We start from the raw sequence: 27459 nt of genomic DNA on the forward strand, positions 1-27459 counted from the left end.
CTCATGTCCAGCTTCTCATCCACCAGAACTCCCAAGTCCTTTTTCTACAGGGCTGCTTTCACACTCAGAAAACATCCATTTCAAAGAGACTCCAAAGATCACCCAGTCCAACCTTTGACCAAGCACTGAAGGGTCAACACTAAACCATGTCCCTAAGCACCAGGTCCACATGCTGCTTAAACACCTTCAGGGACAGTGACTCCACTACTGCCCTGGGCAGACCACTTCAATGTCTGATACCTCTCTCTATGAGGAAGTACCTCATAGCATCCAGCCTGAACCTTCTCTGGGGCAGCTCGAAACCATTTCCTCTGGTCCTGTCACTCGCTACCAAGAAGAGGCTGCCCCCTCCTTGCTCCAACCTCCCTTCAGGGAGTGGAGAAGAATGCTTCCCCTCAGCCTCTTCTACTTCAGACTGAACCACCCCAGCTTCCTCAGTACTTCCTTGTAGGCTTGATGATTCTGTCTCACATCCCTTAATGCTAACTTTTGGTTGAGTTCAAGTGTTAGCAAAATTTACAAGCAGCCCATACTAGTTGCAGCTAGCAAGTAGCAGGCAGAAGCATGCAAGTACAAAGGAGCCTCTGGGAGGTCCTACCTCAATAAACAACACAGAATCCTCTCTCTAGAAGCTCCCTTTCTGCACAGAGCCACAACTCTCCAATGGAAGAGACTGCACAGAATGATCAAAACAGGATTCTTTATTGTGACACTTCAAGTATACAAAAGGAAGGTATGGAAGTGGCAGTGATGATGCAGCTTGATGCAATCCTACAGAAATCCATGAGTGTGCTGTTCCATCAACAAACACATCTGTAAAACACTGCACCATGTCCAAGAGGGAGCACTCAGAAATTTGTACTCCAGAGAGGTACAACAGCCCCTGAACTGGCATCGCAGACTTCAGAGTAAGGCACCAATTGGCAAGGAGGATCCTTGTTGTCCATCATGTTGTGCTCAAGTTAAGTGCAAGATTCAAGTCCAGGCTGCATCCCTGGCAGCTGAAGCAAAACACAGCCTTCCTTTTTGCAGGCAGAACAGTAAAACCTCCACATGCCTCATTTCCCAGCCTCCCTCCACATCCCTTTGTGCTTCCTATTCATAATTCTATCCTGAAGAAACATTTGTAAAGCCACACTTACATAAAAAGAGTAAGCCAGGATCTATGCCTGCTTCCTGATGCAAAATGGAGAAGGTTGAGACTCAAGTGAACAGCTGTAGGCCACATCTATCAGGAGCTAGGCTCTACCAGAACATGAGAGGAACACCCACCTCCCATGTTCCATGGGAGCAACTGCCACTGGACATAAGCAAGAGACAAGTTACAGCACGAAGAGACTGTAGACAATTTCCAGGAGTGATGAATGATGCCACAACAATTCTTAGGCTGTCACTTTGCAAACAAGATCAGGTGGGAAACTGCTTCAAATGATCGTGGCTGAGGAGAGGAAGTTGCCCAAACAGGGTAAGAGCGTGAAACTCTCCCCTTGGGAAAGAAACCGCAGGGATAAACAATTCAAGCACCACACTGAGACTGCAAAGAGCTGCCTTCAGTGACTTTGTTGATTCACCAGAAGAGACCTTTGCACAAGGCAGCTGTGCAGTGCAATTATAGACTCCTGAGAAGTTGGGGGAATCCCCATGTGACACAGGTGCCATGGCAGACACATTCCTCCAAAGGGGTATTCCCAGCATTTGTTCACTCCTGGGACTCAAAGGAGCTAATCCAGAAAATCTAGATTCAAAACTCTTTCTGGGGAAGTTTATGTAGCTTCATTTTTCTGTATGAGACATTCTGCATCTGTTGGTGCTGTTGATAAGCTGGGATGTCCTGAAGTTCTCTTGGTAACTTGGCTACAGAAGGAACATACAGAAAACATAACTGAAGTGCTCAGGACAGATTTCAGAGTGCCAACAACCTTCCATTCTGAAGGGAAGGATTCTTCCTCACTGGGGAGCCCTTTTCTACTGTGCACAAAAGCTGAGTGTTGTGCATGAGGACCCAGACAGAAAGTGTTAAAAATTGTACAATACCAGCATAAGGTAAAGAGCTTTTCAGGAATCATTTTCCTTTAAGATAGGTTTAACTTTAAAAACCCAGCAACTGTGTGCTCTGTTCCCCTTTTCACATTCACTTCACTTACAAATGTCCTTCCAAAGGCTCTTCCCACTTCTTCCTAGTTCCAGTGGTGATCCTCTTGCCCTCAATTCCCATGCACAGGGAGTAAGTCAGGGTATTGGGATTTTAAACTGAACTGTGTCAGGTTACAAAGAGAGTGCCAGCTTGTTTTATTAGAGAAAGCCATGGAGAGGTGGCCTGGCCAGATGCAAGGCATTCCTGCTTCCACATCTGATGTAACAGCCCGTGGACATCCACACAGAGTTCAGCTTTGGCAGTATCCCTCTTCCAACAGAGCTGGCAGGGCTATTTCCCTGGCACATAGCCAGGAAACAGGTAAAGGTCCTGGCAGAGTGTGCTGCAGTACTCTGACATTTCCTTGCAGCGGTGAAATTCTGTGCCTGGGGCATAACCTTCCCGCTGCTTGATTTGCCGGTTCACCTGGGTGTGAGAGCACAAGACATGAAATACACTGTGAGGATTCAGAAAGCAGAAGTAAGGAAACTGGCATCCTAAGGGACTTTTCCAACTGAAGCCATTCTGTGATTCTATTTGATATGTTCAGGGAATGAACCAGTCTCAAAACCCCTCTGTTGCTGCAGAAGAGAAGGGATTCTTGGCAAGCCAGATTAGTTATGAGAAGAACTTCACTGTGCAGCTGTACAGCTGGAATGGAAGGAGGTACAGAAAGGACTTCTGTACTTTGGCTCAACTGCAGCAGAACTGCTTATAAATATATAGAAATGGGGCAAGAACTACTGGTTGTGCTACACATGAGGCAAGAGCAACTGCTCTAATTGCAATCTGAGGCACTGGAAGGCACTTCAGAAAGAAGTCAAGTGTGGGAGAGGAAAGACCTCCCAGGTTAGTTACCTTTACCAACATGTCAGCCACGTGAGTGTCTCGAGAGTCCTCTGCAAACACAGCTGTGAGTGCCTCCACATACCAGGACCCACGCTTCGTGTTCCGCATGGCAGCTGTGCCTGGCAAAGAGGTGTGCAAGGTGAAGCTTCCAGGGAACACACAGACAGCACCTCCTTAAGCCCTGAAGTAGGGCCTCTCCCCAGTACCTTTCAAACAAGCATATCCACAAATCATGTCAGAGCAGGTGGGCAGCCGCAGCTTGGGGCTCTCTTCCTTGTTGGCATCAGCCTGCTCGCAGCCTGGGCAACTGGACCACTCCTTCCCATCTCTCTGATCCACTCCTCGGTCTGTCTCATCTGTCAGGGGGGAGAAGGGCAATAAAGGAGGAGGGGGAGGGAGGGCAGAAGAAAATAAATACAAAAAAAGAGAAATTGTTCTGAATTACTGGATGCACTTTTCCTGTACTTCCTCTGTTTCCGGGCTCTGGTCAGCAATGCCACAGCTGCTGTCAAGCAGAAGGCTTTTGCATGAACTTTAAGCTTCTTCAGATGCTTTTTAAAACTCATCTGAATGCTCCTCTGTAGACTCCTGCAGCAACTGCTCAACCTGCTCAGCCTAACCACTGCCAGCCTGCATGAGGCTCTGAGCAACCTGATCTAGTGTGAAGTGTCCCTGCCCATGGCAGGGGGGTTGGAACTAGATGATCTTTGTGGTGCCTTCCAACACTGACAATTCTGTGATTCCCACCTTCCATTCATATGCAGATCAAGGGATAACCAGAAAGCAGCTTCTGACAGCTCCTCACCATGCATTAAACAATGTAATGCAAAGCCCTAGAAGTTTTCCCACTTTTACCAACCTTAGAAATGTCCCAAACTGCTCAGTCTACTTTTCAATGCCAACTCCCTCCTTACTGCAGAACTCCACCTGCAATTTTAGTTGCTAAGGTCTACCTCCAAGACATCAAGAAAACACAAGAGCAGGAATCTCACCTTGTCCTAAATGCTGACCATAGCATCACTTGTTTCAGTCAAAAGCATAAACTGTGTAACAGTAAAATTCAAAATAATTGCACCACAAACATGAGAGAGAGACCTCCAGTACATGGAGATTGCCTTAAGTCTTGAAGAGCATTTTATGTCCTTCCCAGGACTCATTAGTCTGTGCTATATGACAGGGGTGGATACTCTCAGTTGGTTGTTCACACAGAATCACAGAATGGTTTGGGTTGGAAAAGCCCTTTCAGATCATCCAGTCCAACCCTTCTCTCTCTGCCAAGGCTGGTGCTAAACCATGTCCCTCAGCACCACATCTCTGTCTCTCTAAACACCTTCAGGCATAGGGGTTCAACCACCTCCCTGGGCAGCCTCTTCCAGTGCCTGAAAACCTTTCCAATGGAGCAGCTTCTTCTACCATCCAATCCAAACCTCCCCTGGGACAACTTAAGACCATGTCCTCTCATCTTCTCACCTCTTACTAGGCAGAAGAGACCAACCCTGCCACCTCACTACTTCAGATAGTTGTAAGGACTGAGGTGTCCCCTCAGCCTCCTTTTCTCCAGGCTGATCAACCCAAGTTCCCTCAGTTGCTTCTCACAAGACCTATCTCCAGACTTGGTTGTTCTTCTCTGGACCCAATCCAACACCTGAATGTCCTCCTTGTAGTGAGGGCCCCAAAACTGAACCCAGTACTCAAGGTGTCACCTCACCAGGGTACAAGGGAGGAAGGGGAACAATCACTTCCCTGGTCATGCTGCTTATTAAGGCCAGGATGCTGTTGGTAGCGTTTCCCTTGTAATCTGGATTAACTGCTTAGTGGCAATAACTTCAAAAGCACAGCTCTGTTGTATGAAAAATGACATTTCATAGCTTCTCTAGACAGTTTTGCCCTTCTGTTTTGTAAGATGAGCATCCACTATCCCACCTTCTTCTAACAGCATGTCTCAAATTCTAGTTTTAGAAGGCACAAGCACCCATTTCAGAGGCCTTCCTGTTCTGATGTGCCTCTGGGTTTTTTGTTGCTAGCTCATGCTCAAGAAATGCATTGAGATTTGTAAGCCTTGGACAGGCAGTGGCACAGGTGGCATTTCATAGCTACACAGAGGAAATGGCTGGTTCCTAAGTCAGCAGCATTGCTCTCTACATCCAGCATGACAGCAGCAGTGGGTATGGCTGTCTGACAAGCTAGACAGACTGCCATGAAGGTTCCATAGCTCAGAATGTCATGGTTACTCCAAGTTCCTTCATGGAAGCACAAAACCATTAGGCTGGAAAAGACCTTTAAGCTCTTCGAGTCCAACTGTAACCCACCTACCATGACCACTAAACCATATCCTAAGGCACCACATCTACAGCTTCTTGAACACCTCCAGGAAGGTGACTCCATCATCTCCCTGGGCAGCCTGTTCCAACCCCTCATCACTCTCTCAGTGAAGTTTTTCCTGATGTCCAATCTAAACCTCCCCTGGCACAACTCAAACCCATTTCCTCTCCTCCTGTCACTGGTTACTTGGGAGAAGAGACCAACACCAGCCTCACTCCAACCTCCTTTCAGGTTTCATCATCTCTAAGGTTGCAATGAAAATGTTTCCATTTTTAACCTTTCATCAAACTAATAGGAAAGCCAAGCCTGATCTGTTGATGGGAACAGACTCATTACAGTAATTATAGAGTCAAATAAACCTAATTACCAAATTCTGGCTTGTTACACTCATTCCACACTGTTCTGAGTCTGTATATTCACAGTGTCTACAGTTTCAATGACCTAAGCAAAGCAATTCTATTCAATCCCTATTGCAAACATGCAGCTTACAATATTCCAAATGCTTAGAAGAATCAAATGTTGTATTTTTGAATGCAAAAAATCCTCATGCAGACTTTAGCTTTTTCTCTGTACTGGGATTAAACACAAACTGGTAACAGGTGAAATCCAGTAAGGCCAAGGGTAGTCTGGCATCAGGGAAAGAACAACCCCATGGACCTAGATAGGTTAGGGACTGGAGAGGTTGGGGACTAACCTGTTGGAGAGCAGCTCTGGGGAAAGGGACCTTGGGGTCCTGCTGGACAGAAGGATGCCCATGAGCCAGCAATGTGCCCTGGTAGCTAAGAAGGCCAAGGAGATCCTGGGGTGGATTAGAAGGGCTGTGGTGAGTAGGTTGAGAGAGGTTCTCCTCCCCCTCTACCCTGCCCTGGTGAGGCCACATCTGGAATATTGTGTCCAGTTCTGGGCCCCTCAGTTCAAGAAGGATCTCAGGAAATTGCTTGAGAGAGTCCAGCACAAAGCCACAAAGATGCTGAAGGCAGTGGAACATCTCCCTGCTGAGGAAAGGCTGAGGGAGCTGGGGCTCTTTAGCCTGGAGCAGAGGAGCCTGAGGGGTGACCTCATTCATGTTGATCAAGATGTGAAGAGCAGCGGGGGGAGGATGGAGCCAGGCTCTGCTCAGGAATGTCCAATGACAGGACAAGGGGCAATGGGAGCAAGCTGGAGCAGAGGAGGTTCCATGTGAACCATGGGAACCATTCATGAGAAAGTTGTTTCCTGTGAGGGTGCCACAGCCCTGGAGCAGGCTGCCCAGAGGTTGTAGAATCTCCTTCTCTGGAGATATTCCAAACCCACCTGGATGTGCTCCTGTGTGACCTGCCCTAGCTGATCCTGCTCTGGCAGGGGGGTTGGACTGGATAATCTCCAACCCCTACCATTCTGTGGTTCTGTGAATGAAACATCCTCTTGGCTAGAGGACAATCTATAAAGCTCTGCTAAAAATAAAAAAGAAGGGAAAGAACTGCAAGGAACAAGGGAAAAGAAAGGAAAAACCATCACACACACTGGGAAAAACTCTGTCAAAGAGAACCCCCAAAACTCTGAAAACTCTCTCAAAGGGAACCCCCAAAGCTCTGAAAGCCAGAATTTCTCTTTGCAGTATTTGTAGTGTCACAGAGATCTCAGAAACAGTCCAAACCTTTGAGAGAAAAACCTGGTCCTTAGTAGATGTGAAAGGAAGTTAATTCAGATGTGTGGTTAGCTACAAAAGGAGGGAAAACAGAGCAGAATTACATATGAAAAATGGAACAGAAAGGGTGGAAAAAAGACCAAGTCAGTGAGAATGAAGACAAGAATTCTGTACAACAGGGGGTAAGAATTCTACAACAGCAAGTGGGAAGAGTGTAAGGATAGGATACTGAGGTGCTGCAGTAGACCCAGAAAAGGACAACCAAGCTGATGAAGGGTCTGCAGAACAGGACTTAGGAAGAATGGCTGAGGGAACTGGGGTTGCCCTGCATGGAGAAAAGGAGGCTGAGGGGAAACCTTCTCACTCCTTACAACTCCCTGAAAGGAGGCTGGAACAAGGTGGGTGTTGGTCTCATCTTTCTAGTAACAAGTCAGGGGATGAGAGGAAATGGTCTCAAGGTGCACCAGAGGAGGTTTAGGCTGGATATTAGAAGAAACTTCTTGACTGAAAGGGTTCTCAACCACTGGAAGAGGCCCCTCGGGGAGGTGGCTGAATCCCCATGCCTGGAAGTGTTTAAAAGAGGCAGAGATGTGGAGCTGAGGGACACGGGTTAGCACCAGATCTGACAGAGGATGGCTGGACTTGATGATCTTAAAAGGTCTTTTTCAACCAAAATGATTCTGTGATTCCACGAGAGGTCAGTTGAAGATAGAAAACTGACAGCATAATGAAAAGATAAACAACACATAAATAGATACAAAGGCTTGGTGTTAACTTGGAAAGTTCAAGAGGCAACACATAAGACACAAAACATCCATGGTCAGAAGAAAAACAGGACCTCAAGCAAGACTCCCTGTGCACAGACCTGCTAGTGCAGTGCCTCATGCTGTGCTGCAAGGGGATGCATCACATGCCCCACTCCCACTACTGCAGGCACAGCAACAGAAAACCTCAGCATGGGAGTGGGATTTGACAGGGCTTCATGTCACTGTGGTGCTCTGGGGGCTGCAAGTCAATGCACACACCTCACACAGAGCAAGGGACACTTACAGAGCAACAGATGCAGTGGCAGCAGCAGGGCAGGAGGTGAGTGTGGGTCCCACTTACACCTGAGAGAAGCAAAGAGGAGAGTTGACAGCAAGTTGAAGGTGCGGGGTGCGTGTGTGTGAGCTGGGCCTCGATGGCATGCCAGACATGGGGCCGTCAGCGCCTGGGCACTCACCTCCCCGACAGGCCTGGATGAAGAACATTTTGGGCTTGTTCTGCAGATTTGGACAGTTTGCATTGTCAAAGAGCCGGAAAGCCTCCTGCAGCTGAGAAACATGAGAAACAAGTCAGTGCAGCCCTCTCTGAGCCAAGCCTGGCCCCACCTTGCTTCCCTGTGTTTTGATCAGTACCTCACCATTCCTGCTATTTTCTCTTTTAGCTCCAAATCACCACGGGATGAACACATCCCTCTCTCCCAGCTCCTGCTGACTTCAGCTCATGCACTCTATCTAATCCTTGTGCAGCAAGAAAGAACAAAGTCATTTGCCCTACCTGTCCTATTTCTATGCCATTATCTTACAAGACCTCTCACAGGCAACATCCTGACCCTTTCTTCCCACAAGCTCTCATTTTCCCTTTAACAGATCAACCAACCAACCTCAGTCTCTCGTTATTTCAATTTTTAGTTCCCCCCTGCCCCTTTTGTTGTTACTTTCCAGGTGATAACCTACCCCACCACCTGAGGACCCAGCAATGTACCTGCAGCAGTTTACCATCACTGCCATAAACAGCCCCCTCCACACCATGGGAGAGTAAAGCTACAATGCAGGAATCCACACTCTGATGATCTGGCAGCTTAGAGAAGCTCTCCAATGTGTTCTGCATCTCCTGGAAGAGAGAGAAAAAAAAATTTAGAAGTGCTTTGATGCTTTCTAGATTTACAAAGGGAAACTGGGTCAGCATACAGGGGAATATGATTCTGTGAAACCCACAAATGGTCCTCTTGTTATGAAACAAACCCAGGACAAAAGACATGGTCCATAAAGAAACCTCAGCAAGCTGCTCTGGTTTTATGGAACCTTGCATCTAAAGCATAGCACTGTGAGAGAGGAATGACTTCAGGCAAGGAGGCCATGCAGCAAGTACCTGACTTGGAACATGTGGATTTAACACAGAATCACAGAATTATTTAAGTTGGAAAAGACTTCTAAGATCACTGAGTCCAACCTTCAACCCAGCACCACTATGACATTCTTGGTCTCTGCACTATGCTCAGACTACAGAAGGACCACTTGTGATCCTCTCTGATCCTACTTTCCATTTGAAGTCCTTCTCCTTCCAAGCTTCTGCATGTTTGTCGGTCTGTGAACAGACAGCATCACTTTGAACCTTATTTTCACAGAATCACCAAGGTTGGAAGAGACCTCAAAGATCATCAAGTCCAACCTGTCACCACAGACCTTGTGACTAAACCATGGCACCAAGTGCCACGTCCAATCCCCTCTTGAACACCTCCAGGGATGGTGACTCCACCACCTCCCTGGGCAGCACATTCCAATGCCTAACAACTCTCTCAGTGAAGAACTTTCTCCTCACCTTGCTCCTGAACTTCCCCTGGCACAGCTTGAGACTGTGTCCTCTTATTCTGGTGCTGGTTGCCTGGGAGAAGAGACCAACCCCCTTCTGGTTACAACCACCCTTCAGGTTGTTGTAGACAGCAATAAGGTCTCCTCTGAGCCTCCTCTTCTCCAGGTTAAACAATCCCAGCTCCCTCAGCCTCTCCTCATAGGGCTTGTGCTCGAGGCCTCTCCCCAGCCTCGTTGCCCTTCTCTGGACACCCCTCAGTGACCATCCACAGATTCCTGTTCAAGGGAATCTCCTGAGATGTTGACATTAACCTTTACACACTCCCACCCATACTGACTGTGAAGTGCTGGGATCCATGCCTCTTACCTGTGCAGTCTGATCATGACAGACTGTCACTTGATAGCCAAGGTGCTTGAAAAGCACCTGCAGGGAAGTACAGTCCACATCCCCCCCTGTGCGGTACTCCAGCTCTTTCTCACTGCTGAAGTGCACGTTGCTGATGATAAGTGCCAGGCCTCGGGGCTCTGATACCAGCTTGTATGCCTGGGAAGAAGATTTGAAATGGGTACATTTAGAGTACACCAGGAAATAGTGTCAAGAGTAGAAGAGCAATCCCTGCACTCCAAATCAATGTCCTGTCCAGGATGCATTGACTGCCAAGGCACAAACCCACGAGAGGTCAAATCTCTGAAGTTTGCCTTTTTAACCAAAAAACCCCAACACAACAAATATTTGTATTCCAGAGTCCCAAAGACAATTCTTCAAGTCTCCACAAGTCATGACCCTACAACACTGTTACTAAGATGTTACACTAGCTTGTTGTCTTGTCTTCTCATTTTAACAAACACAGCTTTTCCATTTCAACCTGGCAATTGTTCTTGCTAACTTTTTCCCCCTTCCCCATCCTCATGCCAGCATGGCCCTATCTGCTTCCATCATCCCCATCAAAGGCCTTTGGACAACACCAGTAAAAGCTATCTAACATTTCTGGGAGCAGGTAATAGCTGGGAGCAGTACAATACAATGTGGGGGCAACTGTAACAGCAAAGGCTTTTGGTTATTGATCCTGGAAGTCATGTGGCTGGCAAAAGAGATTAAGAGGAAAAGAGCTAAAGTTTAGAGGGGTGTCTTCAAATGAAGTTCCCTCTCTGCCTCTCCCCACTCTAACAACAACAAATCAATAGCCAATCAGATACTGTAAACTGGAAGTAAAATTGAATACCAAAGGAGCACATCAGGTAAGGTGCATCCAGGCACAAACACAGTAGGAGCCAAGCCAAGCTCACAGATCACTGTCCAATTAGGCCTCTTCAACAGTCAAAACCCACAATAATAATTCCTTCTGCTGTACACAGAACCTGTGACCCAAGTGTTACTACCTTGTGTTACCCTAGAGAAGTGTATGCTCCATTCTATGCAATTATTTAGTTTCTTCCCTGAAGCCCACCTCACCAGTCTCTGCTTTGCAAACGAAACAAAGAGCAACCAGACTTCAGCTGCTGCAGGAGGAGAAAGTCAAGGTGTTCTAAGCAGTCCTACCCAGCACAGAATTATAAGCTGGTTCTTGAGAAATCTTTCAGGTACAGTTTGGAATTAAAAGGACCAAGACTGTGACTCGTACTTGAACACAGCTGTAGTGTCTTAAATGTCATTTGCAGGTGTGTCACCACACAGGAGATGAGGACACCTACAGAGAACTAGGGAACAGTAACGCTGACAGCTTACAGAGAGCGACAGAACGGACAGCACTGCACAAAGCCCTTCATGAACAAGAACCAGAGGCACACACTTCTGTAGAGTTACAGAAGTTCTGAGAGTGTCTTGACACTTGTGAATAACAACTACAAACCCAACAAGACTTGGCAGACCTTGTAGTTCCACAAGCACCACAATGACCCATGTGTTCACTTTACACATCCAACCACCTCACATCTTTTCCATCTTAAGGAAAATCTTCTGTCAACTACTTACCAAGTGCTGATGATCCTTATAAAATTCAGGAGTGCAGGACTTCACTGGAGGAACTGAGGGATCACCTCCATCATTCAAGGAACATTCCAGTTGTTCTGTGCACAACAAACACACCAATAACAGACATTTTAATTACAAAGCCTCTGCAGCTAGCCAGTAATTGCAAGTGCTGAGCACTATGGTTTTAGGCACATTCCTGTACTGTCCTTTTCAGATCTCTAAGAATTTTACTTGATCAGGAGCTAGAGACACAACAAAACACAGCAGAAAACAACAAACACCAAGAAAGTACTGGAATGGGATAGTTTTCTTCTTTTTATATAATTTTAATTGGCAACTATTTTTTTTCCTTATATGCCTTATCCAAGACCTGGTAAATGTGGGGAGAGGCTGAATGAAATCCAACAAGGTCAAGTGTAGAGTCTAGCATCTGGGAAAGAACAACCCCGTGGACCTGGATAGGTTGGGGACTAACCTGCTGGAGAACAGCTCTGGGGAAAGGGACCTTGGGGTCCTGCTGGACAGAAGGATGCCCATGAGCCAGCAATGTGCCCTGGTGGCCAAGGGCAAGAGCATCCCCGGGTGGATTAGAAAGGCTGTGGTGAGTAGGTTGAGAGAGGTTCTTCTCCCTCTCTACTCTGCCCTGGTGAGGCCACATCTGGAATATTGTGTCCAGTTCTGGGCCCCTCAGTTCAAGAAGGATCTCAGGAAATTACTTGAGAGAGTCCAGCACAGAGCCACAAAGATGCTGAAGGCATCTGGCTAGTGTTCTTTGACACTAGAGAGAGCTGCTAGCAACCAGCACAGTCAAAGTTGTGGTTAAGGATCATGAGGATTTTAAACATTACCAGAGGCAACATAAAAAACTAGCAAGGAGATTCATTCCAGCAATGCTTGCTAAAGAAAAGCTGGTTTGATGCACTCCACAGAAGCTACAGCAATCTGTGCTGGGCCCATGAACATATAGATGGCCTTTTATTTTGCCAAGAAAGAAGACAAAGTTAAGAAATACTGCCCCAAATCAGAATTCTTTTCACAGCTCTAGTTATATTAAACTCTATCATTATAAACCTCAAAGAAAATCATTGAAAAATCTACAATTTTACTGACAGCTGCTGTTTAAAAGGTTCCTGTGAGAATAAATGAAGCTGACTATGCCTGATTGGGTTCTCCTGTCCGGTATGCTATTTCACTTTCATTTTTTATCCTAACAGAATGACAGTCAGGAATTATCATTCCTGTGACAAGCTTATTGCTAGAATTAAGGGGATATTAAGGAATTAGAGGCAGCCAGCCAGCTAACCAAGTGCTCATGCTGTCCCGTGTGACTCACCGATCCAGCGCGGCCTCTTCGAATGGCACGACTCACTGGCAGGGAAGGGAAGGTCTGACCCGTAACAGTGCTCAATCTACAAGACATTCAAGACATCCATGAAAAAGAGTAGCTTAAACCAGCTGTTTTTTTCCTCTATGGTACAGACCTGTAGGTGTCATGGCATAAGGCACCTGCTTTTGCAAACACTTACTTAAAACAGTACTGTCATGGTTCACACGGATATGAAACCTCAGGACAAGACAGCAGGAGGCCTTTTTGTCAATGCAAAGCTCCTTTCCTTCTTCGATCATCTGTCCTTACACTCAAATCTCCAGTTGGGAAACTTTATACTGAGCTCATCATATCCTTCTTATTTTTGTCAGAAACTGCTCTGCCCAGTGATTCCTATCTTTTTGTTTGCTTTCAAGATTTCATTGTATGGTAAAGCATGACTGGAAAGAAAAAGGTAGTCTAATAAATCCTACATTTCAATAAGGAACATCACTCTTCACAAACATCTGCCCTTCCTTCTTTGTGTACAGGACGTTTACTGTGATCTTCCATCCTCATCAATGCATTAAGAATACTGAATCTTTGCTAAACTCTTCCTTTAGTCCAACGTTATCAACTGCAGAGACTGAGAAGCTGAACAGAAAAATAACGAAAGGAGGAAGGTGCTTCTCAACAAACAGGTTAAAGCAGCCTCCTACTCAGAGCACTTTTGAACACTAGATGAAAATGTTTCAGAGAAAATACTTTCTTTGCAGCTTTTGGGTTCTTGATGACACATTCATGAAGAACATGTTGGATGTAAAAATGTCCAGAAGCTCATTAAGGAGATGTGGAAAGTGCTGCAGCTGGGAAGGAGCAAGCACGGGCACCAGTTTACGTTGGGGCCCACCCAGCTGGAAAGAAGCTGGGCAGAAAATGGCCTGGGGGGCCTGAAGGACACCAAGTATCACAGTATCACCAAGGTTGGAAGAGACCTCGAGGATCATTGAGTCCAACCTGTCACCACAGACCCATGACTAGACCAAGGCACCAAGTGCCATGTCCAATCCCCTCTTGAACACCTCCAGGGATAGTGTCTCCACCACCTCCCTGGGCAGCACATTCCAATGACCAATGACTCTCTCAGTGAAGAACGTTCTCCTCACCTCGAGCCTAAACTTCCCCTGGCACAGCTTGAGACTGTGTCCCCTTGTCCTGGTGCTGGTTGCCTGGGAGAAGAGACCAACCTCCTCCTGGCTACAACCACCTTTCAGGTAGTTGTAGAGAGCAATGAGGTCACCCCTGAGCCTCCTCTTCTCCAGGCTAAACAACCCCAGCTCCCTCAGCCTCTCCTCACAGGGCTGTGCTCAAGGCCTCTCCCCAGCCTTGTTGCCCTTCTCTGGACACGTTCAAGTGTCTCAATGTCCTTCTTAAATTGAGGGGCCCAGAACTGGACACAGGACTCAAGGTGCAGCCTAACCAATGCAGAGTACAGGGGCACAATGACTTCCCTGCTCCTGCTGGCCACACCATTCCTAATGCAGGCCAGGATACCATCGGCCTTCTTGGCCACCTGGGCACACTGCTGGCTCATGTTTAGGCAGCTGTCAATCAGCACTCCCAGGTCCCTCTCTGTTTGGCATCTCTCCAGCCACTCTGACCCCAGCCTGTAGCTCTGCATGGGATTGCCGTGGCCAAAGTGCAGCACTCAGCACTTGGACTTGTTGAATGCCATCCCATTGGACTCCGCCCATCTGTCCAGTTGGTCGAGGTCCCTCTGCAGACCCCTTCTACCCTCTAACTGGAGTTAAACAGGACCTATCAAGGTGCCCTTGCCACAAAGAATGCCAAATCCTGGGCTGTCTTAGGAGGAATGCTACCTGCAGAACAGATCAAGGGAGATGATCCTTCTTCCCTACTTAGCTCTGGCAAGGCTGTACCTGGAGTCCTATATCCAGATACAGACATACTAGAGAGATTCTAACAGCCCACAAAGATGGTGAAGGGACTGAAGCAACTCACATATGAGGAAAAGCTGAGAGAGCTGGGACTGTTCAGCCTGGAGAAGAAAAAAGGCTCCAGGGGATCTTGCCAGTATAAACACCTGCAGAGAGGGTGCAAAGAGGAGAGAACCAGGCTCTTTCAGTGCCCAGTTACATGGCGAGCTGAAACACACATATTTCCTCTTAACATCAGGACACTTTATTACTGTGAGTGACAGAGCACTGGAGGGGGTTGCCTAGAGTCTCCATCCTCAGAGATATAAAAGCCACATCCAGGTGGCTTCTAGGCAACCTGCTCATGATGACACTGCTTGAGCAGGGTGTTAAGCTTTACCACCTTGAAAAGCTGTGTGAAAATGATCATCTTATGAAACTCTTTCCCCTCTGCTTTTCACTAAGGCTAGCACACTTCCATTTCCAATGAAACCTTATCCTTTGTGAACAAGTTTGGGTTTTCCCATTTGAATAAGATCACCCTGTGACCCATGTGCAATCTGAAATGCAATCCATCCATAGGAGTTTTTAAAAACTCTTGTACCCTTACAATCCCATGGCTCAGGCTGGATAACGTCTTCAGGATCACTGCCTCCAGATGCTGCTGTTTGGTTTCTCGCAGAGCTTCACAGAAGGCTGAGAAGGCATTGGGGCCTCTCTTGGGCAGCAAATTGAGGAATTCTGTATTCTGGCTGAAGCTCCCAGACTTGGCCTGCATCCAAGGGGGGAAAAAAAAAAACAAACCCACACTCAAAGTAACACCTTAACACAATTCATTTTCAAAGAATCTTCAGAACAACTAGCTTTGTTTTACTTCATGTAAATGTTTCAGGACTCCTCTTAGCTGTGCTAGACCCATTTTTATAGCTTTTCCTAGCTGATTTCACTCCCATTCCTCTGCTCCTGTTAGCTCAAGGGGAGAGTACAGAACAACAGGGCAAGCAAACAATCAGCACACAGAGTAAGGTACCCTCTCTCTAAACCTTTACTTCCAGCTACTGTTGGAACAGTTTCAGTTTTCCTTCAATGAATATGTGAAGTCCAGAACATTCTTCTACTGCTGCCAATAGTTTATGGCCTCACACAAACCCCTCAGGAAGTGTTAAGTGAAAGCCATTTCTGAACAGATTCTACATACACAGACTGTAACATCTAGACCAACAGAGTGATATACAGCAGCACTACATGAGAAAAGGTAACAATAACAAATGTTATTTAGGTACCTGTAAGGCACTCTCAAAAAGTTCTCATGGCTAGAATATCAACTGGGCATCTGCCAACAAATTACATCATTTACACAGTAAGAGCCTTCCCTGTGGAACTAAACCACAGCAAACCAGCTCATGCTAAAATATCTGCTATCCAAATTAATGCCACTGAATTAATCCTATAGCTCTTTAATTTCTACTAAGAGCCTAACACTACACATTCAAGCACAGGAAGATCAGAAAAGTCTGGAGCCACGTGTGCAAAGCTTTGCTAGCAAAAGATTTCACATCATCTCTTGGTGTTAAAAGAAGAGAGGTGATGCTGCCAAGAAGACATTAATGCAGTGGGTTTTGGACTTCATCTGATCAAATGCTGTTTCCACTGTCACACTTAATTTCCACTGTCATTTTTGCTCTGTGCTTGAAATCCTTTTCTTCTCAGCCTTCACCTAGCTAATTACACAGACACCAGCTTCACTACATAGCAAACACATGTTTTCCCTTTATGCTTTCTTGAAAGTGGCTATAATTGAAACAAATCTGATTATTTAATGTCATTTGGAACGATCCAACTCAAATTAATTCCTCTGGGTTCCTACTTGCTGTCTCCATTTTAAACACCAAAGGAATCTGCTCCCATTTATTAATTCCTCTCCAGCGAACACCTACAAACTCTTTTCTCTTTTCCTTCACATTCCTTGCAAGCTCTTCACACAGATTAACCACCTTTGTCTTCAGCAGCTCATCCTGTAGCATCCTCCCATTCCACCCTTTTCTTAGTTGTGGTAAAGTTTCAGTACTGGCCTAGCACCTCACACTTGAAATTTCATCCTCCCCTATTTCCAGAACCATTTTTTCATTCCTCTCTTTAGTTTAAATCACACCAACATGGACAGTAAAACCGTTGTGTTTTTAACACAGAACTTCAAAGTTATCTGTTATGAAACACAGCTTCAAACAGAACTATTTATCCAGCTCTTGATTTCCTGGGTTCCTGGAGCAGTAGGTGGATGTACAGAACCAGTCAGAGACAATATCCAGGAAAATCTACCCTCCATCACCAGACACAAAGGTGTTTGCCTCCTGCTTTCACTAAGGTTCATGATTAGCATCACAATCAAGAACAGGCAACCTACAGCACTACCAAGAGCTTTGTGCAAATCTGAGCCAGAGAGTGGAAGGCTCCTGCAAATTCACAGACCTACTATAGAAAAATGAAAGGTAAGATAAAGTGGATTTCACTCCAGTTATTTTTTCACGCACTTTACTTTTTGTTCTCTATAGCACTGGTATGATTAGAACAATTCTGCAAACGTTCCTTTCATATCTGCCCTTCTAGCACAACACATTTCTCAGTACTGCTGGTCCAGTTCTGAATGCTTTCCTCCTAACCTCTGTCAGACATCTATTTTGTGCTTCAATTTCCAGATTCACCCCCTGCAATGGTAATTACAGTATCACAGTATAACTAAGGTTCAAGTCACTTTGATCTCTTGATCAGGCTGTTATTGCTATTTGTATATATTAAGCTATTATTTCTGCAATTTATGTTGCACTAGGGCCTGCAGATAATCCTTTCTTCCAGTAGCTCTTCTCATGGCAGGCCCACCAACCCTATCAAGGCACTAAGAAGTTCCCATTTTCTTTCCAGTTTACTTTCTCTTTGAAGACCTGTCCTTCATCCTGCAGAGTTTTCAGTGCATTACCACAACTCTGAGAGCAATGCCAAGCTATTCCAGTTGTTTTCACAGTACCTGCTGCCTGCAAACAGCATTTCTCATCTGAGAATCTTGGATCATGCCAGGTTCCTCAGGCAGCTTACAAAAACACATATAAGTACAAATTCTTTTAAGTGAAAGGTGCCACAACAAGCTTGGTTTATAATAGATTCTTTTACTTACTTCCATAGTATTCTTCCGGAAATAGCTATTGCTCCTACTTCTACCAATCGAAAAAGAGAGGCACAAAATCGTAACAAAGGACCGGCAGATGCCACCCGACTCACAAAACACAACCTGCTGTAACTACATGCCAGCAGTGAAGCCAACCGTTTAGTAACTCTCCGACAAAACCCACATTGCCCAAAGCAGCTCACAGTTCTCCTGCGTAATGCAAGCAAAATCCAGACTGCTTTTCGTGTTCTCCAAATGCAATCACATTAACATCTGCAGGTAACACGCAGCTGAATTTGCTACCGCTGCCAAGAATGACGTTGAGCTTAACTAAGAATGAAAACTTTGAGAGCACTCGAGTAGAGCCCGCATACCTGTATCATTTCCATCATCTCCATGGTGATGATGTCCTTCTCTATCATATGCTCCATCAGTTCTTTTAAAACTAGCTCTTTTGCCAGCGTCACACGGTTCTTCTTCAGCGCTTCCTGGTGGCATCGCTGCATGCCGCATGCAACCAGCATCCTGGTAGAAGGGGGACCAAAGCCAAAATCAACGACCAGAGCCACTCTGACCCTTCCCAATTTTCTCCTCGGGAGGATACAGAGAGACTCCGCGGGCAGCCACCGCCTGACAGCGTGCAGAATAGGCCTGGATCGGCGGCTCCACGGGGATCGGCGGAGATGGACGCGCTCCGCACCACCTCCGACTGTCGAAGCCGCCGGGGGCTGGCAGCGGCAAGCCGCGCCGCGGGCCGGTGCAAGGCGCTCCCCACTCTCCCGGGACCAGCCCCCACCAAACGCCGCTCCCGCCGTACAACTCCCGCCTTCCGGCGGCCCTTCCCGGCGGCCCCAGCGATTCAAACCCGCTTCCTCCAGTGCCGTGCCCGGGGAGGGGCCCCCGCGCCACAGCCCCTCCCTTTGGAAAGCTGCCCGGCAGCGGTGTGGACGGCAGGAACAGGGCGGCGATTGTGTCCCGGGACTCAGCGCTGGGGAGGCCACACCTTGAGTATGGGGTTCCGTTTCGGGGCCCTCACTACAAGAAAGACATTGAGGTGTTGGAGCAGGTTCAGAGAAGGGCAACAAAGCTGGTGAACGGTCCGGAGTAGGCTTGTGAGGAGTAACTGAAGGAATTGGGGTTGTTTAGCCTGGAGAAGAAGAGGTGGAAGGGGGAAACATCGTTTCTCAAAACACTGGAACCAGGGAGGTGGTTGAATTCCCATCCCTTGAAGGCGTTTAAGAAAGGCAGAGATATGGTGCTGAGAGACGTGCCTTATCACCAGATCTGGTAGAGTCAGAGAATGGTTGGACTGGATGATCTGAAAACGCTTTCCCAACCCAGAGGATTCCGCGGTTCTGTGACTCCGGACACGCCGCAGCCGCGAACCCCTTGCAGGCGCGCGCGCGTGCGCGCGCTGCCCCTTCCCGCGGGGATCGCCGCGCGGGAGCATCGTTTGCGTCACTTCCGGAGGCTGGGGGCCGCTCCCGGGCTGGTTCGTGGGGCGCGGGGTCGGGGCGGGGAGGTCGAGGTAGCCTAGGCTGGCACAGCGAGGTAATGAGAGGCGTTCTTCGTACCCGCAGAATTAGCAGATAGAGAGCTGCCGTTGCCGGTCCCGGTGCTTTTTCTGTTTTTAGCGTGTTTGTTAAACGCGCCATGCTGACGTGTCGGCTGAAATCCGCTGGGATCGGTAGTGACAAGGGAAAGAAAGGGAGCACACAGGGTTCGCCAAGTGCAGGTTTCACACCAAGGGAAAAGCAAGTGAGCGTCCGTTTACCAGGAGCAGATCTCCAGCCGCTGTCACATAATGCCTCAGACAGTGTTTGCTCAGTGCACAGGAGTTTCAGATGCTAAAAGGACAACAGTCCAAAGGCCTAAATCACCCCTAGAGATGCCTGAAGACAAAATCCCAACGATCTTAACTGGTGGCGCGTTTGGGCTTTGTTTTGGCTAGCTGCTTGTGCTGGTCGCTTGCAGTTCTTCCTGACTCTGGGCAGTTCGGTGCACTCAGAAAGGTCCTGATTTTTATTGTGGCTTGTGCTCGTGTGCTTGCAGATGCAGGAGGGAAATGCAAGACTTGGTTGCTGTGAAAGAAACCACACTGCCTCTATCGGCAAATTTACCTTACTAATATTTCTATGGTAGAGGAATCCTAGCTCTTTTGTCATTAATACTGAAGTGATTCAGCTGTAGATTTAGAAAGGGAGCTCCTCTCTCCTTTTTCTAATTCAAGATTATCAAATAAGCAGAATGTAAGCAAAAGCATAGCCTTGTGGAGTATTTGGGGAGGAAAAAACCAGCAATGCCAACAGGTATTTTTAATGGGTCTCTATTCATAAATAACATTAAAGGCCTCTCCCCCCTTCCCCCTCCCCCCCCCCCCCCCCAGCTTTTCTTTCTTTGAGGTCTAAAGAATCAACAACAGGAAATAATTGATTTGCTTCTAGACTATGGTTTGATGGTTCCTCATGAATTCAAGATGATGCAAATGTATGAGACAAGGCTGTGATAGTTGCTGCTCTTCTTAATGAAGCAAGGATACAAGGACATTCAGACTACTGTCTTTCTTTGATTTCTGTATTTAGAAAGCCACCAGACATGAAGCTCTTTGCATACTGCAGACCTCTTTAACACTGCAGAACATTCAGTTCAGTTTAACTCACCCACACAGGATTACTTAGCAGTGCAAGCTAGAGCCTGGCTCCAACCTAGAGCTGTCTCAATGAAGACTGCAGGTGCCTGGGGACTGCTTCTCTCAGGTGTTCTTCACTGCAGCTGTGGCCTCAGCAGACAGGCTGGTTCTGTCCAGAGCCCAAAGAGAAGCCTCTACGCACAGCATCATAGAGAGAGCTTGAGCATTGACCTTTCAGTGCAAATGCCTGCTGTTACACAGTGAAGTATTTCCAGCCACCTGTCTGGGGCTGTAGTATGGTGGAGAAATACACTTGCCTTTAGAGCTGCAATCCCCCTGTCTGGGGCTGTAGTACAGCAGAGAATTACACCCTCCTGTAGAGCTGCAGAACCAGGGGTTTCAGGCACAGGATACACAGGTGTGTATGTGTCCTGCTGCTGGCACCTCTTGCAGGAGGAGAACTGCTGTTGTCTCTCTTGTCCACCCCTGCAGGCTGTGTGGAATGAGATCCTTGCAAAAACCAGAAGTAATTTCATGGTGCCATGCTTGCCATCAGCTTTTCAACCCCAAGTGACAGGTATCAAGTAGTGCCAGCTTCCAGATGAAGACAGCCACCCTTCTCTCAACCACACTCCAGTGTAGCGCAGCTGAGAAGGTGTACCAAGTGCAGCAAAGGGGAGGATGTGGAGCAAGTGCAACAGCAAACAGTGCAGACCAGAAATTTGTGTTGCTGCAAAACACCAACTCAGGGAACTGCAGCCCCTGTCTCTCAGCAGGGATTTTAGAGTGGCTTATGACTGCACAGCTCTCAACTCTCTGAAATGCACAAGCAGCACCCACTAGTACTGTTTCTATTCCTTCCCTTTCCCAGGCAGCTTCTCCTGGCTGCATCCTATAGTCCTTCTGCAAATGTTCTCTGGCAACCTTGTCTTTTCTCATGATTCACTCTTCTCCCCCTCTGAGAATTGTTGCTATATGCAACATGCCTATCCTCACAGAGGTTTTATGCATCTGTCAAAGTATTGTTGTATTGCACTGTGCCAAAAGCTTGTATAGCTTGTGCCAAAAGATTCTAGTGACATCAGAATCTGGTTCAGTTGTGGTTCAAAGTTTGGTGAGATGAACCTCTACAGTCTGAGGTATAAAAAAATCTCAGTTCTTTCACCTTCCTTGTAGGAACAGTGTGCACTGGGGTGGATTTGGCTCTGTGTTCATGGAAGGTGCAATTAATCATAATATGGAGGGCTGGAAAGCATCTTCAAACACTTCATCATTGATGGCACTCTCATAAGCAGGTGGTGGAGTGAGTGGCTCCAGTGGCTCAAACCTGGCTTCAATCCCTTTCACTTCATGGATGTCCGAAACAAAGCGCTGCCACCTCGGGGACAGTGCCAGCTGTGACTGCGCCCTGGAGCCTGTGTCTGGCTCAGAGGACCGCCTGGGGTCTGCTGCCACTGGCAACCTGAGACCCTCCACTGTAATCTCTTCCTGAGCAGATGATTCAATAACTGTGTTGTAAGGAGGAGGCTCATTCAGTGGTGAGGGCACTGAGCCTGGATTGGATGCAATTGTCCATATTGCTGGAGCTGACATGGTCATCACCTCCTCGTAAGTGGGTGCTTCGTAGGTAGCATTCACCCTGTCCACAAAGAGGAACAGCAGTTACATAGATTATTTCACTGTTCAGTTTAGGAGAGGCAGGTTAGTTCAAATCATGTACTACAATCAGTCATAGAATCACAGAATCATTTTGGTTTGGGAAGACTTTTAAGATTGTTGAGTCCAACCATTCTCTAATGCTACCAATCCTGGTGCTAAACCATGTCCTTCAGCACCACATCTCTGCCTCTTTAAACACCGCCAGGATGGGGATGCAGCCACCTCCCTGGGCAGCCTGTTACAGGCTTTCAGAACCTTTTCAGTGAAGAAGTTTCTTCTAGTATCTAATCTAAACATCAGCTTGTGGCCATTTCCTCTTGTCTTATCACTCATTACTAGGGAGGCCAACACCCACCTCACTGCAACCTCCTTTCAAGGAGCTGTAGAGAGCAACAAAGTCTCCCCTCAGCCTACTTTTTCTTAAGCCTAAACAACCCTGATTCCCTCAGCCACTCCTCCCCAGACCTGTTTTCCAGACCCTTCACCAGCTTCCTTGTCCTTCTCTGCACCCACTCCAGCACCTCAAAGTTCTCGTAGTGAGAGCCCCCAAACTGAACCCAGTACTCAAGGTGTGGCTTGGCCAGTGCTGAGTACAGGGGTAAATAGATGGGTGTAAGAGAGGATGTCTCATTTCACATTCCTCTGTGTGATATTCCACCACTGGATCAGGTCACTTGTCCAGCCAACTTAATGTCTTGCTTCCTGGTCTAGAGAAAGGTTCATCTGACCATTTTCCCCCAACCCCCAGAGTAAGTGAAGAAACCCACACTCTTCAGTTCAGTGTCCTAGGCTTAGCTTGATGACCATTATTTAACATCTCCTACTAATTAAAACTAATTAAGAATTACTAATCACTCATTTTATATTGGCATAAACCAGGACCTTGCTTTGTTAATGCTCAATGTTCATCTGTTTTTAAGCAGAGAAAATTAAGTCTTTTCATCTAGTTTAAACAAGGACTGATTATGCTGTGTTAAAAAGATTCCTCAGCAGAGAAAAATGTTACTTCAGAAACATCTTTGCTTTTATGTAATTTTCTTTTCAATAAACAGGTAATTTTCCTCTAGGATGCCCCCAAGCCAGGAAAGCCCAATGCAGGCTTCTCTTTGTGTGCTCTTTCTAAAAATAAGCACAAAATAATGTTGGGTTTTTTCCCCTGCTTTAAACCCTGCATTTGAGAGTGTCGAGTCATTTATGCATGTGGGTAATGATTATCTGGATTATACAGACAAGGAAGCAAAGAATCAAACAAGGTTAAACTCTTCAACTGCAGCAGGCAACTTGGGGTTAAAACAGGTGAGCAGGGAACCTGGTAATATACACAGAGCCAAGAAGATGTGGGAGTATTCAGGGCCTGTCTCAGTCAGGGTTAGTGTCAGGCTGGGGGTTTAGGACTGGAAACACACAGCTGCACGTTCCTCTTTCAAAGTTTGCTGAGGAATGGTTGCTCTGGAGATAAGGTTTATGGAACAAAAAGCAGCTCAGATTTAGTATTGCTTCAGCATTTTTTTTTTCCTTGTCTGAGTCATTGTTTGGCAAGACTCTATTACTCAACAAAAAAATAAAACTGGACCTGGATCTGTTTAACCTTGGAAAATGTTAGTGGATTCGTTCCCAGGGGAAAGACTAGATACAGGATGTGTGGTGTAGGCATTTACAACCTTCACCTGAAAAAGTAAGGAAAAAAATGCAAAAGAGCTTCTGTCTTCTGGAATGGAGGCTGTATTTGGTGTCCTAGGGAAAGGGCAGCAAAATGATGTGTAAAATAGCCAAGAGTGAGGAGAGGAATGACCAGGTTGCTGCTTACCCTGCTTGGCTCTGCCTGCTTGGAGTTATCTCGTTTGAGTCATGTTGGTGCCGATTCCTCAGGTAACAGTCGACAAACATACTGAGCAAATAGCCCATCAGGCACACTCCCCCTGCTCCTAGGAAGAAATAGCCTACTGGGTTGATGTTAGATGAGACAGCCAGCATGGTGACCCCAATGAGAAGAGCAGCAGTGAAAAGAAGCAACAAGGCTTGGCGAATGTTCTTGCAGTGTGTTTCTAACCACATGGCTGTAGAGATGGTGGGAGCAGACACAGCACACATGAGCAGCTAAGGGGACAAATGTCTGTGGAAGACAGAATTGACTTTTAAGCATGAAAGATGACCATAGAAACAAAGACATTACCAGTGTCATGACCAAAAGAGGAACACACATGCCTGAGCACATGCCATCAGGGAACACACCTGCATATAAGCTATGACTGGGAAATCTGTGCCTGAATGCATATAAATGTACTAGAACCTCCTGTGGGAATGCCTACTGAATAATGGGAATGCTTGGACACACAGGTGCAAGACATCAAATGCATAAACAGAGCATCAGCACTTATTGCCAGGGTTACCAAAAAAAGTCTAGCTTCTTAATAGAACTTAGAACAGTCTAGGATGCAGATTTGAGGTTAGTATGGAAGCAAAATGTGGAATAACTGTAAAGGTTAATTCCAGGAGATCTCTGCATAATGAATATTCAGATACTAGTTCAGATCCCAGAAGAAGAGTAGCCTTATTAATGGGGATGTCTACCCCAGCAAATTCATCACCTCACTTCATTGTACCATTATAGCAGCAATGTTACTTCAGGTTCTAGATGCATCTGAGCTATGTTTGAACATTTGCCCATATCCTCAGTTCTTTTGCTGCTGATGTGCTGCTTTGCACCATTCTCAAACACCAGAGCCCCTGCTGTCCCCCATTCCAAATCCCATCTCTGTGAAAGAGACAGCAGTTCCACTGTGTGCAGACAATATTGAAGGAATACCAGGGATATGTGGTATTATAGAGCACCACAGTTAAGGAGTCATCGTGCACATGTTGTACTGACCTACATATATCCCCTTGCTTTGGTTAAGACCCCTCTGAGAGGGTATCTTTTTTATGCCTAAGCATCTCCAAGCAAATACACCTGTGCCCAGTGTGCACATTTGTTACAGCAAACTCAGCTAAATACACACATACAAGTTCTTTAGCAGCACACACTTACCAGAGAGAGCTCTCGGGAGGCAGAAGCAGTCATGTTTCAACTTCTTTCTTCATCACAAGGAAGAATGTGTGAGCTCTTTCCTTGCTGCTCCTTTCCCTTCTGACCTGAGGATGGGACACCAGTAAAAACTCTCCCCTCCTCCTTTTGATTTTTCTTGCAGGAAGGTGAGAGAGATTTCTTTGGAAACTAAAAGCCGGAAGCCATGAGTACAGGAAGGTACCAAATGATGGGAAGAACCCATTGTACACCACCTCTTTGGGAAACTAGAGCCTCATTTCTCCAGGTTCTGAATCCAAAGCATTTTCTAGATGATCACACACCTTCTACCTTTTGGCAGCTCTTCTAAGGCTGTCCCACAAAAGCAGGAAACTCGCTGGGAAGGAGGGCGGGGTAAACAGTGGGGGAGTGCTTACCTGTGTTTGGTCTGTTTGGTCTGCTTTGCTTGAACAAGAGAAACTGCCCTGAAATATACGTCCTGCCCGCACAGCACAGGAGTCCTGATCTCTGCCTCAGAGAGCAGGAAGGGCTGCTGGCTCAGCCCACATCACATGGCACACAGAAATATCTTTATGAGTTCTGTAAAATGTAAATCTGTGTGTTTGTCTGTCCTGATTGGGTGCTGCTTATCACATGTTGGTTTATGCCCTCTTTGATTTTTCAAACAAGAGGAAAAAGGAGGCAATGGGTTGTAATTTCACAGAGGGCTGAGCTAAAATCTTTTAGCTCCCTGATGGATCTGGGAATGAAGAGTACTAATAAGCCACAGAACAGGTACTGTATTACTACTGAGGTCTGTCATCATCTGAATCTTTGGTGTGTGTCTGAACATTAGAATAGAATAGAATAGAATAGAATAGAATAGAATAGAATAGAATAGAATAGAATAGAATAGAATAGAATAGAATAGAAGTATTCAATTGGAGAACACTCACAGACACAAGGCACTGACCACATCTCTAGGAAGCCTAGTCCAGTGTTTATCTCCCTCTTGGTAAAGAAATCATTGCCTAATGTCCAGTTTAAACCTCCCCTTGCACAGCTTTTGACCTTTCATCCCCACACATCATGTCACTGAATGGAAGTGAGAAGAGATCAGCACTTCTCCACTTTCCCTTCTCGAGAAGGTACCAATGAGGTGCCCCTCAGCCTCCTTTTCTCCAAACCAGACAAGCTCAAAATCCTGAGCTGCTCCTTACTAGATGTTCCTTCCAGAGCCTTCATCTTTGCCTTTTATTGCCTTCCTCTTGATACACTCAAGGACTTTCACAGTCTTCTTGAACCATGGGGACCAGAGCTGTGCACAGTGAGGTGAGGTTCACATCAGTGCTGTATACAGCAGGATAGTCACCTCTTTTAACCAGCTGGTTGTACCGTGCAGGCATCCCAGACTGTGGTTTGTGGTGTCCGAGCACACTGCTGACTCCTATAGACCGTGCTGTCAACCATCATCCCCAGAACCCTGCCTGCAGGGCTGCTCTCCAGACACTCCTCTCCCAGTTTATACTTATCCCTGAGGTTACTCTATCCTAGGTGCAGAAAAGTTCTTGGGTGATGACAAGATTTAGAAAAGCAGAAGGGCTTGGAAAAGCCCAGAGAAGTATCACTAAGCAGTGCCTGTGAAACAAACAGTTAACCTGCCTTCCTAAACTGTCTCCCTTTCAGGTGCAATAGGGATGTTGGTGTTTTTGTTTTGTGGAAAGCTTTCTGTTGTCTATTTTCAGTCATACTGTGGGGACCAGGCTTCATTTAACAGCAGATTTCATCAGTTAAGAACACAGATTAAATAAAAAACCACCACAGACCAAAATACCCCCACCAAACTTCTTTCTTCCAATATCTCATTGTTAATTTTCTTTCTTCATTTAGTCTGTAAGAAGCATTTTACCTTTCCCCTGTTTCATCTCACTATCTACCTCCTGCCCAGGCTGCTACTAATTAACTTAGTACCTACAGTAAGTTCACTTATCAGCTCGGTATGCAGAGAAGCCTGCTTTGCTCCCAAGGGCTGGTGACATACCTACCAGGGCAAGATAATTCTCTCTGTACTCACCAAGTCTGTTCTTCCCCAGAACCTTATCCTGAAGCAATTTCTGAGAGCCTGAGAAAATACTGGGGACAAAGTACTACTGAACTACCTCAATCTGTCTTGTCTACCTCTTATCTCCCAAGTTCCGCCTAGTGACATTTCTGGAGTGTAACTTTGATTTCTCTCTTCAGGAGCATGACTGTGTTGTATTTGCAGAGGACACGGGGCAGCTGTGAA

The 27459-nt window shown here is 46.5% G+C and overlaps 2 protein-coding genes across 5 annotated transcripts; both read right to left on the minus strand.

The window, feature by feature from the left end:
* Nucleotides 1-698: 698 nt before the first annotated feature.
* Nucleotides 699-20237, minus strand: CASP2 (caspase 2). 3 transcript variants are annotated; one of them, XM_068142087.1, is made up of 10 exons: nucleotides 18255-20233; nucleotides 15331-15492; nucleotides 12811-12886; nucleotides 11478-11572; nucleotides 9873-10049; nucleotides 8679-8807; nucleotides 8155-8245; nucleotides 3190-3339; nucleotides 2993-3102; nucleotides 699-2560 (listed from the first exon to the last, which is right to left on the minus strand). In XM_068142087.1, exons 1-10 carry the CDS (start codon nucleotides 18402-18404, stop codon nucleotides 2426-2428), a joined length of 1275 nt encoding a protein of 424 aa, XP_067998188.1. In that variant the 5' UTR covers nucleotides 18405-20233; the 3' UTR covers nucleotides 699-2425. The 3 variants fall into 3 exon arrangements, with proteins under 3 accessions (XP_067998188.1, XP_067998187.1, XP_067998189.1); XM_068142086.1 differs by having other exon boundaries at nucleotides 15325-15492; nucleotides 18255-20232; XM_068142088.1 differs by lacking the exon at nucleotides 699-2560 and adding an exon at nucleotides 7983-8041 and having other exon boundaries at nucleotides 3016-3102; nucleotides 15325-15492; nucleotides 18255-20237.
* A 30-nt stretch (nucleotides 20238-20267) lies between these two features.
* On the minus strand, nucleotides 20268-25720 carry TMEM139 (transmembrane protein 139). 2 transcript variants are annotated; one of them, XM_068142089.1, is made up of 4 exons: nucleotides 25610-25720; nucleotides 25197-25300; nucleotides 23976-24281; nucleotides 20268-22148 (listed from the first exon to the last, which is right to left on the minus strand). In XM_068142089.1, exons 3-4 carry the CDS (start codon nucleotides 24257-24259, stop codon nucleotides 21740-21742), a joined length of 693 nt encoding a protein of 230 aa, XP_067998190.1. In that variant the 5' UTR covers nucleotides 24260-24281; nucleotides 25197-25300; nucleotides 25610-25720; the 3' UTR covers nucleotides 20268-21739. The 2 variants fall into 2 exon arrangements, with proteins under 2 accessions (XP_067998190.1, XP_067998191.1); XM_068142090.1 differs by lacking the exon at nucleotides 25610-25720 and having other exon boundaries at nucleotides 25197-25479.
* Nucleotides 25721-27459: the final 1739 nt, after the last annotated feature.

The sequence above is a fragment of the Melanerpes formicivorus genome, unplaced genomic scaffold (assembly GCF_026170545.1).
Source record: "Melanerpes formicivorus ecotype bairdi unplaced genomic scaffold, bMelFor1.0.p_v2 SCAF_8, whole genome shotgun sequence".
Lineage (NCBI taxonomy): Eukaryota > Metazoa > Chordata > Aves > Piciformes > Picidae > Melanerpes > Melanerpes formicivorus.

Bases quoted from the DNA above. Each gene is read 5' to 3' on its own strand.
- TMEM139 (XM_068142089.1), bottom strand. From the start codon at position 24,259: ATGTGTGCTGTGTCTGCTCCCACCATCTCTACAGCCATGTGGTTAGAA. The intron at 22,149-23,975 runs GTAAGCAGCAAC...CTTTGTGGACAG, and splicing joins AGCAGGCAGAGCCAAGCAGG to GGTGAATGCTACCTACGAAG.
- CASP2 (XM_068142086.1), bottom strand. From the start codon at position 18,404: ATGCTGGTTGCATGCGGCATGCAGCGATGCCACCAGGAAGCGCTGAAG. The intron at 15,493-18,254 runs GTATGCGGGCTC...CCTTGGATGCAG, and splicing joins AGATGATGGAAATGATACAG to GCCAAGTCTGGGAGCTTCAG. The intron at 3,340-8,154 runs GTGAGTGCCCAG...CCCCCCTGACAG, and splicing joins CATCCAGGCCTGTCGGGGAG to ATGAGACAGACCGAGGAGTG.